Below are 14,356 nucleotides of genomic sequence, written 5' to 3' on the forward strand. Positions count from 1 at the left end.
AATCTAAGTGTCACATGATCTCAGTATATATACACCTGTTCTGAAAGGCCCCAGAGCCTGCAACACCACTAAGCAAGGGGCACCACCAAGCAAGCGGCACCATGAAGACCAAGGAGCTCTCCAAACAGGTCAGGGACAAAGTTGTGGAGAAGTACAGATCAGGGTTGGGTTATAAAAAAATATCCAAAACTTTGAACATCCCACGGAGCACCATTAAAGCCATTATTAAAAAATGGAAAGAATATGGCACCACAACAAACCTGGCAAGAGAGGGCCGCCCACCAAAACTCACGGACCAGGCAAGGAGGGCATTAATCAGAGAGGCAACAAAGAGACCAAAGATAACCCTGAAGGAGCTGCAAAGCTCCACAGTGGAGATTGGAGTATCTGTCCATAGGACCACTTTAAGCCGTACACTCCACAGAGCTGGGCTTTACGGAAGAGTGGCCAGAAAAAAGCCATTGCTTAAAGAAAAAAATAAGCAAACACGTTTGGTGTTCGCCAAAAGGCATGTGGGAGACTCCCCAAACATATGGAAGAAGGTACTCTGGTCAGATGAGACTAAAATTGAGCTTTTTGGCCATCAAGGAAAACGCTATGTCTGGCGCAAACCCAACACCTCTCATCACCCAGAGAACACCATCCCCACAGTGAAGCATGGTGGTGGCAGCATCATGCTGTGGGGATGTTTTTCATCGGCAGGGACTGGGAAACTGGTCAGAATTGAAGGAATGATGGATGGCGCTAAATACAGGGAAATTCTTGAGGGAAACCTGTTTCAGTCTTCCAGAGATTTGAGACTGGGACGGAGGTTCACCTTCCAGCAGGACAATGACCCTAAGCATACTGCTAAAGCAACACTCGAGTGGTTTAAGGGGAAACATTTAAATGTCTTGGAATGGCCTAGTCAAAGCCCAGACCTCAATCCAATTGAGAATCTGTGGTATGACTTAAAGATTGCTGTACACCAGCAGAACCCATCCAACTTGAAGGAGCTGGAGCAGTTTTGCCTTGAAGAATGGGCAAAAATCCCAGTGGCCAGATGTGCTAAGCTTATAGATACCTACCCCAAGAGACTTGCAGCTGTAATTGCTGCAAAAGGTGGCTCTACAAAGTATTGACTTTGGGGGGGGTGAATAGTTATGCACACTCAAGTTTTCTGTTTTTTTTGTCTTATTTCTTGTTTGTTTCACAATAAAAAATATTTTGCATCTTCAAAGTGGTAGGCATGTTGTGTAAATCAAATGATACAACCCCCCCCCCCCCCCCCAAAAAAAAAAAAAAAAAAATTCCAGGTTGTAAGGCAACAAAATAGGAAAAATGCCAAGGGGGGTCAATACTTTTGCAAGCCACTGTACCATGGCTGGACTACCAGGAATTACTGTAATGTTATAATTATTTTGGAAATAATATACTACATCATTCTTATTCAATTTCATATATATTTTAGGAAACACCCACTAGATATTTATTTTTCAAAACAGTCTTGAACATCCATCTAAATGTTATGATATATATTTTTAAAACATGATCAACACTGACATTTTTTCAGTGTTCGGTACAGTGTGTAAATTAAAATCTGGCATATATTTCTTATATGATAAAGCATGGGAGTATAGGCATTTTACAGAAAGTGCCCCATTTACTTTTGACTGCTGAAGTTTTGAGACAGTTATGCATTAGTGTGAAACTTTCCATTATAAATGCTCTCCTCCAGATATGAAAAAAAGCACTCTGTAAAACGCTAAAGAGACAATTTTTAAGCTACAAAATTTGTAACAAATACAACTAATGAAATCAATTTTACTCTTTCAGTAAACCGTCACAAAAATATTTTCTTTAAAATTGTACTGCAGAAAAAAAACAAAAAAACTGGATGTATAAAATGTGGTTAGGCCATCAACACCTATACTTACATTTCTGGTGTATTTAATACAACACTTCATCTACATGGATTAACAAAAAGCCCCACTTTAATAAATATGTATTCCAGTCCATGATAGCGTACCGAAGAAGAAATGAGCCGCAAAATAAAATGTGCCTAGCCAGTGGAATTTAAGCATATCTGCAGTGATATATAATGTACTGTCACCACCTCTATCAGCATTTACATGTTCCCATAAGAAAAGAAAACAGATTTTAAAGTGCACGTGTATTACAGCCTGAAAATACCTTTAAGGTATTAGGAATTCTATTTTTATTTTACATTTATTTTACAGTCATAATGGGGGGTACAAGTTATGGCTCAAGGTGGCTATATTACATACAAAGATCTCAGGAAGTTTATTTTTGCCAACAATCCAAATACACAGTAATCATAAGCATTAAACTATTATATATGGAACACACCAATTAAAACTCGAATATGTTCCTTAGTTCTAAATACTTTTTTCTATTCTGGTTTTCAAGCATTATATTTATCAGCTGTATACTTGTTCACATCAAAATTATCTGTCACATGAACCAAACTAAGTAGTTCAATCAGATAACAGGCAGGAAACTAGGTGAAACAAGATGGAATAGTTTTTCTTAAAAAGCTTGCCTGTATTTCAGACTACAAATCAGCCCCCAAAAAAGGAAAAAAAAAAAAGTACTGTACAAAGAGGCGCTAATAATAAAAAAAAACTTCAATAGGTAAAAGCCAGGTTTATTTCAATTGCAACAACTGTTCAGTTTTTAACTGTATTTTTAAACAATGCATGTATGTACAAATTCTAAATTTGCTGGTAGCCTATTTGATCTACTTGCTACACTTAAAGCGAAGAACTAATTATCTGGCTGTTATAGTCTGCGGTTTCCATTTTCAGAATATAGGGGATGATGCTGTCGATCTGTACATTTCCTATGAGGCCAGCAAAGAATAATTCTTCTGTGATGGCTGCACTCATCAGTCTCAATGCCGGTAGCCTCAGAAGGAGCCTTGATAATCTACAAAAAAACATTTTCCCAAATAAAATCACATTTTACCCAACTAGTTCAGTGGTACGACAATCTTCTGCAAACATATATAAGTTACAAAATACAATTCTGTTATTAAAATATAGTTTTAAACTAATTATCCTCCAATACAATCATACAAGGCCCACTACTGCATACAGCTGTTTAGCTGTCAAGATTGATAACTGTAGTTTTTCACAGGCAGCTGTTTGCTTTAACGATTACCACTAAGAGAAGAGAGATCCTGGTCATGTTTCCCTGGAGACTAAGTTACTGAGTGAACTTGGGCTACTCACTTCAGCGTCAATCATCCTAGCTAAAACACTGGAAGCAGGACCCCACCGAAAAACAAGATGCTTCTCCACTGGGTCCCGCTACCAAGTACAGTAGAAAAGGTTTGGAAAAGTTGCTGTACTCTACTACTGCTCTCAATCATAATTGTATTTTCTGTATCTTGTACTTGATTTTACTTTTAAAGTTAACCGTATTCTCATTTTTTGTAATTGCTCTTATTTGAAATTGTTACTAATTGTCCTTAATGGAATTTACTATTATAACCAGATATTTTAGTTGAACTGCTCTTAACTGTAAATCGCTCTCAAACGCAATTTACTTTATTCATTTTCTCTCATTTGAGTTTGCTCTTACTGATTTAATTGTATTTTATAACTGCTCTTTTCTGTATGTGATATTCGGTAATGTGATAACTTTGTAACAACTGTAAGACGCCCTGGATAAGGGTGTCTCCTAAAATAAATAAATAAAATAAATAAAAAAATAATAAAGCTACCTGTAAGTATCTTCTGGGTAGGTTCTGGTGACATAATCTTGTAATTCCATGTATGCCTTTTCTTGGAACCTCTCAATCTGAAGAGTATTATCAATGCCTGGATGATCTAAATATATAAAAAAAAAAAAAAAAACATATTAACTCACAAGATTGCTGTGAAGCAAAATTGGGATTTTTACAGCGAATGATCATAGGTTGTTGTATTTTTCAAACGACGAAAAAGAGCTCTCCCATATTGTAAAGAAATAAAAGCAAGAGCCAGATATCATTTTTCCCCAGGCAAGTAATACATTACATTGCATTTTATACAACACCAGAAACATAAAAGAACCACAAGCCACCACTTACCAGGGCTAAAGAGAACAATAGCTTTCAGGTATGCATATTCGTAAGAATCCAGACACAGATTAGCCATGCTGTTACAGAATTCTTGCATCTTCCAGATGTGCTCCATTACAATTTTGACCCTTTCTGCTGATAATTTATCTGTAGGATAAAGTTTTGGAAAAAGTGCAAAACTGGAGTCAAGAGTATCATGCAATTGGGAATCATCGCAAAATGAGCAGTTTTACTAATACTTCATGTTTTCATTTGTTCTTGAAAACTATTTCATTTTTACACGGTACAATTTGTTTTTTGTATGAATACTAAATGTGTTTTTAAACAATGCTCTATGACTTATCTGTACACTCTTAGTCCCTGCTGCTCCATAGCTTACCTTGTTGTAAACTGCTCTGGAGATGATTTATAATGGCAGTTAAAATTGTGCCCACATTCATAACGTGTGAACACTGTGCTAGGCCCAATGCAAAGAGTTCATTCCAACATGCTTTCACCAAAGTTATTTCGTTGTCCTGCCTAATAACAAATAAACAAAAAATAAATAAATAAATATTTTTTAATTCCTTACAGAGTCCATTCCAATATTAAAAAAGCTAAAACCTTAAGAGAATGACATGAATGTTTCCAGTGTGGGAACAATTAATTACTGACCCCAGTGCTTGGAAAGCAGGAATAGAGCGTGCCCAATGCATAGACAGGAACAAAAGTCTTGATGCGGATTCACAGATGTAGTGAACATTAAGGTATTCAGGCATGGGTGAAGGCATTGTAAGCTGGAGAAATAAAATACATTCCATTGATTCTCATTACAATTAGAATTATTTCTTGTGACACTATCGTAGTTCTTTTTAGAATGCCATAGTCTTTATATTTACTGCGACATCAGTTAACTGTTTTAACAAACATACAGCTACTTTATAGGACCTGATAAAGTCAATGGTTATTATAGTTTTTAAATAATCCCAACCCTTACAAAATATTAAGTACAATCTGGAGCTATATAAAACAGTTGGTATACCTTAAAAGCGACATGGACATCACTTAGAATAGGACCTTCAATTTCTATAATGCTTCCAGACTGATCTCCTGACACCAGCTGCATGTTGGACTCTACATGTTCAGCTGGGAGATGCTCGGCTGGGTCCAGTGCTTTTGCAAGTGTATCAAAGGCCCTGAAAATTTGACAGTAATTTTTTTGGTATATAAAAACATAATACAATACAATATCAATTTAAAAAACAACAACAAAATATGACTATATTTTTGTTAATTTGATGCACCTTAAACTTACTGTGGAAAATAAATTAGAAAATAAAATCAGAAAAAGCTCAACCTCGTGATTTCACTTGTTGATTGCTCTCCCTGTTGTATTTCAGTCATAGAACTAACGCCGTTACTTAAGGTCTCCATTGTTGACAAGTCTGCGTTGCTGTCGTTCAAAACCTTTGACTTGCTGAGGTGTGCAAGTGATGTGACCACATTCGCTAGTGTGCTTAAATCACCTTCGTATGAGTCGCTCTGTAAGAAAGTGCACAGCATTTTTTAATCCATATACTTCTCTTGGTAGGACTCCTTATTTTTTATTTTTACTTCAACACAAAACACAACAACTGTTATAGTCAGTGCTGTTCTTGAAGTGCTACTCCATTCCATTTTCAATGTAATAATTAAGGATGTGGTTGGAACAAATACCCAGACTGGAAGTGCTGACATTTCTTACCATTATTTTAGATGGTACTCAAAATGAGATCCAAAATGTGCAAGTTGTTTTTGGGCAAATAATTTCATTTTTAGCAACACCAGTAGCTATCTGAAGAAAAGGCTAACTGGAGAAGAGCCTTTTAATCTGTATTAGTCTGATCTCTATTCATTGTATATATATAATTTTACTTCTATTCTTAGGGACCACTTAAAGGCTAATGCTGTTAACCCTTTCAAGGCTACACGACCTACAGCAAAGGTACAGGATACAGTGCTTTACCTATAGAGGTGTAATATTTACATATCCTGAATTAACTTTAACCCTTTGCGGGTACAAAGTATAATAAGTATAAACTTATATACAGTATAATCATAAATATCGAAAAACTACTCACTTCTAAATCTTCTGTAGTCATTTTTGTATTACTTTAGTATAAATACATGTTAATTTGGATTCATATGTTGTTTTTTTCTGACTATGTGAACGAAAAGACACACACTTGCCCGTTTTCCCATTGGAAATAAGTGATATTTTGAAATATCACTGTCCTGGTCACAAAAGCAAAGTTTGTGGGGAGCCATTTTCTATATTTTTGAGGCATAAGCAATTAGGAAATAACAATTACTACCCAGCAACAAATATTGTGTTACATAATGTAATTGCTTGTAAATGAACTCTGGTAATACAGCAGCATTATACCTTTTCAGGTGATGACATCGTCATTGTATTCTCAATCTTTGGGAAAGGCTGCTGAATGTTCAAAAGCATTCCTGGATCCAGCAAACCTGTGGACCTAAAATAACAAGAGTAAGAAAAAAAAAAAAAAAAAAGGCCTGGAAACTTCCGACTAAATATTTTCCCGGTGGGATTTCTAGATTGGTACCTGCAAGTCTCCTTGTCAGTTACAAATGTGGGAGTGGCGGCCAGTGGACTGCGCAGATCCTTTCGGATGTAAATCTTTTCCGTGGAGGCTGCACAGTTTATCGACTTTTCTCTGGAAACTTCAACTGGCTTCCGTTCACACTGAACAGCTGCAAGAATACGGCTCATGTTAGTGAAAACTGTAGGAGCATTATACCAAATGCAGTTTTGCAAACAAACCAAGGAGAGTGTTAGAATGAAGACTAAAAACATTCTGCAGTAGTAAGAGCAACATCGGGGTAGGTTAAAAAGCCGACTTACAGTCCTGTTTCATCCCAAAGCCAACACACCGCTGCAGCCGGCAGTACTGGCAACGGTTACGGTGGTGTTTGTTGATGACGCAGTCCCTGGTCCCTCTACAGGTGTACACAAGGTTCTTCCTGATGCTTCTTTTGAAGAACCCCTTGCAGCCTTCACAGCTCACTGCCCCATAGTGGCGCCCTGGGGGAACAGTCATACATTAAAAATCATCGTCATCACTATTTACACCCTTTAGAAAAATCAAAGCACGTTCTTACATTTGGGTAACAAGTCTAGTTTCTATACTTTTCACTACTAAGTACTAATGCTTCTACTGTAATATGCACTTATACACCCAGAGATATATTCCCAAAGATTTTGTATCGGTCTATAATTTTTGTTCAATGTTTCTTGATGAAATAAGGAAGTAAACTTTGCTTTTTACATCCAGGAGAATGTAACTTAAGTCCCTCAGTTTTCAAGAGTCCTTCAGATCATGCTTAAATCTCTATCATATATGCTATATTTCTGTCTTGTGATAAATGTGGCAAGAAAAACAGCTACAAGAAGTAAGCAAAAACAGTAGCTGTCCTGACCATTGTTATAGGGATTCCAAGTATACATATTGAATTAGTCTGCATTATAAAAACAGACTGCAAACAGAAACAAAATTGCAGTGACTTTTGACAGTACCCGATGCCTTGTCACCGCACACCACACAATATTCAATTACAGGTTTTGATGGGGATAGCTCTGCTGATCCTGAATCTGTCACAATCTAAGGAAAAAAAAATACAACCTTTCAAGCAAGCATTATTATTCTTTCATTGGTGCAACATATCAAAATAGTCATCATACTTAATGCATTTTAAGCACAGACATACATGCAACAGGCTAGAAATAAGATTATGGGTTCAAACCGAAAGTCAGAAGCCCTAATTATAAACCATCCATAGGGTATTTTTTTTAACAACTTTTTTTGACAAGAAAACCAAAACAGAGTTTGCACTAAACATTTTTATAGATATTTATGTGAACAGAAGACACTGGAGAATATGTGATGATTCTAAGTGGGTGACATAGAAATAATCTGGGTTACATAAACATAGAGGGACAATTCCTGTGTTAAGTCTTTCCTCACAAATGGATCTGTATTTATTTATTTTATTATTATGCAATGCAAACCTATCAATTTCTATGCTTAGTCTACTCGAAAATCTTAAAAACCTGAACCTTTTCTGCTTTAACTGCAGCGATTATTCTGAAGATACTATTTTAAGTGCTGTAATGTTTTCATTCAATAGTGGTTATTGTCTGTGGCAGACTTTTCTAGCCACAAATGTATTTTAAAAATATAAAAATTGCTTTGCAACTTCAATATGCTGTGGGTAGAATGTGAAGAAAAGATTAAGAATGGAAAATTGTTCAGAGTGACGCTGTACCTGGAACTGCTGTGTCGCCATGTCAGATGAAGTAAAAAGCAGCTGGTTGACGCCGGTTCCATCAGGCGTGGCCAAGATGACTTTTCCCTGCGAGTGGTCCTGCCTGGCGAAGATCAACTTGCCCGGCGTAGAACCAGAATTGGTCAGGATGTACTGCTTCCCCGCTGATGCCTGATCAAGAGCCGTTACAATCTGAATTTTCTGGCCCGTTTGCTGGTCTGTGACAATCTATATATTAAAATAGTGTATAACTATGCATTTCAGATCTCGTTAAAATGGGAGGGCAGGGGATGTAGAATTGTCATAAAAGTAAATGGTGTTTTTACTTATAAATGTACCTGTATGTGCTGCGCTAAGGCCATGCCACTGTCTGCAGGAACAATCTGTAATCTTTGTCCCGTGCTATCCATTACGTGTCGTCCTATTGCAGCCCCTTGGTTGATACCCCCGTGCGATGAAGAGACCTGTAAGAAGTAGCGGATTAGCATTTCGTAGCGATGTAAAGGTCCAGTGCTCCACACTGTTTAAAAAAAGATTTTACATATTTACGAAGGTTGTTACCTTGTAAAAATATGCATTTCCTGTAAAAGGTTATCAATAAAACAAAGAACTAATGTATATCCTTTTACTAGTCCAAGCAGAAGCAGGACATGCAGGCAACCAGAGGGAAGAATCATGATGTCCCTACATCAGAAGCATAACTGATATATGTGAAACTATTAGTGAAGGAAAGTCTCTCTTAAACTGATTAAATATGCTCTCACATGATGTTGGAATACATTCTTACCTCAAACACCATAAATAAATAGAAATTCAAAACTGCCAATACAGAATCATATTAATATAGTGTAGACTGAGCTCCCTGTACTCTTGCGATTCAAACCGTAATTCTATTATTATCAAGTTTCATCAGATTTTCTATTGTATTATTTTGTTCACTGGTGCTCAATTAAACCACTGTCCTGTCCCATGTTACTTTGGCATGGAATTGTATGTGGCAGTGCCCGGTTGTTGCTGCACAAGGGCACAATATTTGTGTGGGCTGGTGGGAAGCCTGTGTCAAGCCTCCCCTACTCCGACATAAATAATGTTTTTTTTCTACAGAATGTTTTCTACAGAATAAATTTCTGTGGCAGTCCTGTGCATATGCCAGTCATGGGTGACAGGAGTTATTACTGGCAGTCACTGAACAGTCACAGATATAAGTAAAGAGTCTTGGGCACTCAGAGTGGGCAAGCTGTACAGACCAGCCATGTGCACAGTGAATGTTAAGGCGACAACTATTATTATTATTATTTTTTTTTAATAATAATACATATTCTTTCAATAAATTCAATAAATTCTCGCTTGACCCACCATCACAAGCCCCCCCCCCCCCCCCCATTTAAAAGCAAATCTAATACAGTTACTTTGGTTACCGTACTTCAAAAATGTTAAGAGCTTTAAATTGGGAATCATCATTCTAATTAAACTTCTGAAGAATTTCCTGCATCTTGTTGGAGAGAACAATCCAAATCAAGCAATACTACCGTATATATTACCGTATATATTAACAGATGCACAACATCATCATATGACCTTTGAAGGAAACTAAATGTCACCCATACACATACAACATTCTCATAGGAAATAGATTGAACAGAAACAGCAGCATGTATTTAACCTGTCAATACACACAGGTACTTTGCGTGATTTTGAACTATGAATGTATTTTCACTTCCCTTGTCTTGTACTGTGTGGTAAATAAAAAATAACTCTGCAGAACCATTTTTCTCATTGTATTCTCGCTGTGGATACAAATGCTTCAATATAACTGGCATCTCTCTATAATCCCACACTTGACTGGACACAACTAAGCAACTGTAAACGATTCATTCAAACAATTAGCTACAGCCATCCACTAACATACACTTGCCTAATCTTCCAACTCAGTTTCTTTTAGTATCATTGAACAACTTACAATTGGGTGTTTGAAGTCAAGGATTACAGTGAGAACAAGTTTGTATTTAAATGCATAAAAAGAGTGTTTTTAGAACACTTCATTGATGATAAATATTAATAACATACCTCTACCACTTGCTGTTCAACTATCTGACGCACCAGTTCTTCCACAGTCGTCATGACGGTCATTCATTGGCACTTCCTAATGTTGATTAAATAAGAAAAATGTTCAAAAATTGCTTCGTTTTGGGTCTTCCACCTGGCACAAAACAGCCTTGTATTTAGTCCGAAGTGCCTCTATCTCTGAATTTTATGGACCTGTTTACAAGTCCGAGAAAAATATTTTAATTTAACCCCTTGCGGTCCTATTTCGGACCAGGTCCAACATTACAATTTACCCTTTCCAGTCTGATGTCGGACCCTGTCCGACATCATCAAAAAGACGTCAAGCACAGGTCTCTAGTTGTTTTTTCTCTGGAAAAAGCCAAGAAAACCTTTCAATGGCCGAGTGAGACCAACAGGAGACGAAAAAAAGAAAAAGGGGGCGGATCTGATCAATACACATAGCCCCTGCTCCACAGAGATAATATGGACATAAACAAAGATAGCTGCTTCCGCATCCAGCGCTCAAAGAATATCACAGACATTTGCAGAGCTTTTTGAGACGTTATAGTTATAAAATAATGACTTGGATCGCATTGCTGAGAAGTTTGGTGATAAAATGAGTGATCAGGAGAGGATTGATCAGTATGCACGACTATGAAGAGGTATGTGAAATACAGCTTGGCTGGAGATGCAGTACTGAGTGTCCTTTTGCTATTCAGTGTCTTTTAAACCTGCTTTACTCTGAAAAAAAAAAAATTAAACAGCACATGTAAAATAAGCAGCTCATGTGAAAATAAATTGGACCCGACACGCCTGACAAGCGCTGAATAAATGGACCGCTAAGGGTTAAACATACAGACACCATAATTAACCATCAGAGGCAGCGACAAGGGGGCACTTAGGGGGCTGGGGGCTCCCCAAAATGTATCTCAGCCCTACCGCATTACTGTGATCTCAAGCTGTCTTTAAACTACACACCACATATGTTCGCAGTCTCCCTAGTTCTGGTATGTGTACCTTAATCCAGATCTGTGTACTAAAACACCTTCTTATGATCCAAGTCCAATGATCCCAGAACCAATCACATTTTTGTTAGTAAGTTAATGCAACCAGTCTGGTTGTTTCAATAGCTACTGTAAGGTTATTGTGTACCTTGTGCATTGTACAACTTTTATGGTTTTGATAAGTACTTTATGTAGGCTGAGTGCCAATAGTAACTGTAACATACTGCAGTACCAAACATGTTTTCTGTCAACCTCGCTGCTCTCATGCTATCCCTCTGCTTCACACCCTCCACTAGTTACCTATCTCTACTTGCATTCAATTCAAGACCCTATCTTGCCTACCGCTGTCTTCACCATACTGCCCCCTCCTACCTATACCCTCTCCACTCCTCCTCTACTGCCTGCTGGTTATGCCTTCCCTCCACTTGCCATCCTTCTGTGCCCACTCCAACTCTTCCCTAGCCCCTCTGTGGCGATCTACCCCTCCTGTTATGCACTGGAGTTGCCTGACCTAAGCACATGTTACTGGACACTCATACTGCACTGTACTTGCACTATTGCACTGGTAATATATAATTGTAGATACTGTATAACTTCTTGTAATCCTAACTTGTTGCATCCCAGTTAATACTATTAACAACACTGTAGATGAAGCTAGCACTGTAACCCTGCAATGCCCTGTAACACCTGTAAGTCGCCTTGGATGAAGGCTTCAGCCCAATAACTAAAATAAAGAATAGAACCAGAATAAGGTACTAAAGATATATATATATATATATATATATATATATATATATATATAATTAAAAAAAAAAAAAAAAAAAAAATACCATGACAAAATAGACCAGACAAGGAATTGTAGTAGCATCAAATTAGTTTATTTATATAATAATACACTTATCAAACCAGATCATCAGTCCCATCTGTGCATAATCACAATTGAGAGTGACAGTAACAGAATGGCCAGGTAATCTAAGATCCACAAGCAGGTACCCAATATCTGATTTAAAAAAACAAACAACCCATTGTCAACTCACTGTCTACTGTACAATAAAAACTAGTATGTCCAGTCAGTTATTTTACGTAGCACTTCACACACGTGTAGAACGCACTTAAACATATGAAGTAACCTGAGACTATCCAGCTTCTCTACGGGAAACCATTAAAACATATGACAGTAAAATTAAAACCTCTACCATGAGTTTTGCAAAATGGCTGCGCACGTAATGCATTTATATGCTATTCCTATATTATCATCAAATAACGGCAGGTCTGTTCAGAATGCACGTAAATTAACACAATAAACACATATAACGATGTACCAGTTTGAAAGACAACACGTAATCAAAAGACTTTGACTCAGATCTCGAGTCGTGGAGAAGAAAGGGTCCTTCCTTATTATACAATAGTACTGAAAATTACTGTAATTTCTAGGCCACTGTTGACAAGGTCGAGACGTCACCGCAGCAAAAACAAAATTATTCAATATGTCAATAAAGCATATGCATCATGTCACTTTTTTAAAGAGTAAAAACATATTCATAATATTATACTTGTGCTATCCCACTGCGACAGAGAAAACAAAAGAGTAACCTCCATGTTTGTTTGTTTGTTTGTTTGTTTGTTAAAGTCAGTAAGGCTAACGACTGCAACGTTAGGATGCTCTGGCAAATGTTCAAGATGTAAATTCAAAATGGAGGAAGATAAAAGTATTTGTTGTTGTGGGTGAAAGGTCAAGATTGAAGGGTTAAAGCATGCTGCCGACAGTTCATATGCAAACCTTCTAAGGCAAAGGTAAAGGCTTTGGTCTTGAAATAGTCTGGCGGGATTTGGGGGTAAAACAGAAAGAGAGATTTGTATTGGAAGTACTATAATTATTAAACTTTACAGTTCAAAACAATGTTATGTAAAATCTTTTTATAAAGCGACTTGCGGCTTTCTGTTATTTGAGAACAGAAACTCCTCGACTGACTTTCCAGAGCGTATGTAACTGTAATCTGCTGAATGTAGCACCGAGCAGCAAGCAGATCATATAGCTTTGTATCGTTTAATCAATGCATTTAGCCAGTTAATTCGATAAAACGAGTGCACCAAACACACAGGCAAACATTTCTGACTTGATCAAGATTTTTCGCTTGTATATTGTAAACGTTAAGCTTTTTAGATTTGTTGTTCCGCTTTAGTCTGATATGCTCTGTCTAATGTTTTAGCCATTTTCCGGCAGTCTTTTCCAGTTTATTTTATCAAATATATACTCGGCTATAACAATAAAACGCTTATATTAATACAATAATAAATCTTACCTGAATTTGAAGTTTTTTGTCAGCTAATATTTAATTTTAAAAATGTATGTTTCTGCGGGTTGCTGCAGCTCCAGGGAGGGTCAGAGTTCGTAACCTCTCTCTGCAAACACGTTTCTCCGCCTCTTTACTGGGCATGCGTCTTAGGAGGGGGAATGAAATGGAGGCCGCTTTGCTGCAGTTCGTATTTTTCGTCAGGGGTCCTGCCACTTTGTAATTAGGTTTCACGTTATGCCCTTAATCGAAATCGCTCTCAAACGGAATTTTTCACTGTAATGTGATATTTTGTAACAAAATTAAGTCGCCCTGGCTAGGGACGTCTGCTAAGAAATACATAATAATTAATACATATACTGGATACTGTTAAAATTAAAACTTATCGGGCTCATTCTACAGATACTAGACAAATTGCATCACTCCTTCAAATGCTGGTTATTTAACGTCTTGTGCTATTTTTATAGAAACTCAACACACTTGTGTTTTCTTATTCCAACAGAATCAGTTAATTTTTCATAACATTTCCGTTGCACGTGCTTCGAAATAGGGTCCAATATTATTTACAATCTAACCTACAGTGCCAGTCCCACCCTCAAGCAATACACCTAGAAACTGATACTCTATGTAAGGGTGCA

General features: G+C 37.2%; 1 protein-coding gene across 3 annotated transcripts; it reads right to left on the reverse strand.

Moving 5' to 3' along the window:
- Positions 1-1,333: 1,333 nt before the first annotated feature.
- Positions 1,334-13,851, reverse strand: LOC121319827 (nuclear receptor subfamily 2 group C member 1-like). 3 transcript variants are annotated; one of them, XM_041257681.1, is made up of 15 exons: positions 13,728-13,851; positions 10,442-10,517; positions 8,713-8,838; positions 8,375-8,545; positions 7,626-7,710; positions 6,954-7,133; positions 6,655-6,802; positions 6,471-6,564; positions 5,403-5,587; positions 5,088-5,241; positions 4,721-4,842; positions 4,446-4,585; positions 4,076-4,213; positions 3,728-3,833; positions 1,334-2,928 (listed from the first exon to the last, which is right to left on the reverse strand). In XM_041257681.1, exons 2-15 carry the CDS (start codon positions 10,502-10,504, stop codon positions 2,754-2,756), a joined length of 1,887 nt encoding a protein of 628 aa, XP_041113615.1. In that variant the 5' UTR covers positions 10,505-10,517; positions 13,728-13,851; the 3' UTR covers positions 1,334-2,753. The 3 variants fall into 3 exon arrangements, with proteins under 3 accessions (XP_041113615.1, XP_041113613.1, XP_041113616.1); XM_041257679.1 differs by having other exon boundaries at positions 8,375-8,602; XM_041257682.1 differs by lacking the exon at positions 10,442-10,517 and having other exon boundaries at positions 8,375-8,602.
- Between the last annotated feature and the right edge of the window lie 505 nt (positions 13,852-14,356).

Source organism: Polyodon spathula, chromosome 8 (assembly GCF_017654505.1).
Source record: "Polyodon spathula isolate WHYD16114869_AA chromosome 8, ASM1765450v1, whole genome shotgun sequence".
Lineage (NCBI taxonomy): Eukaryota > Metazoa > Chordata > Actinopteri > Acipenseriformes > Polyodontidae > Polyodon > Polyodon spathula.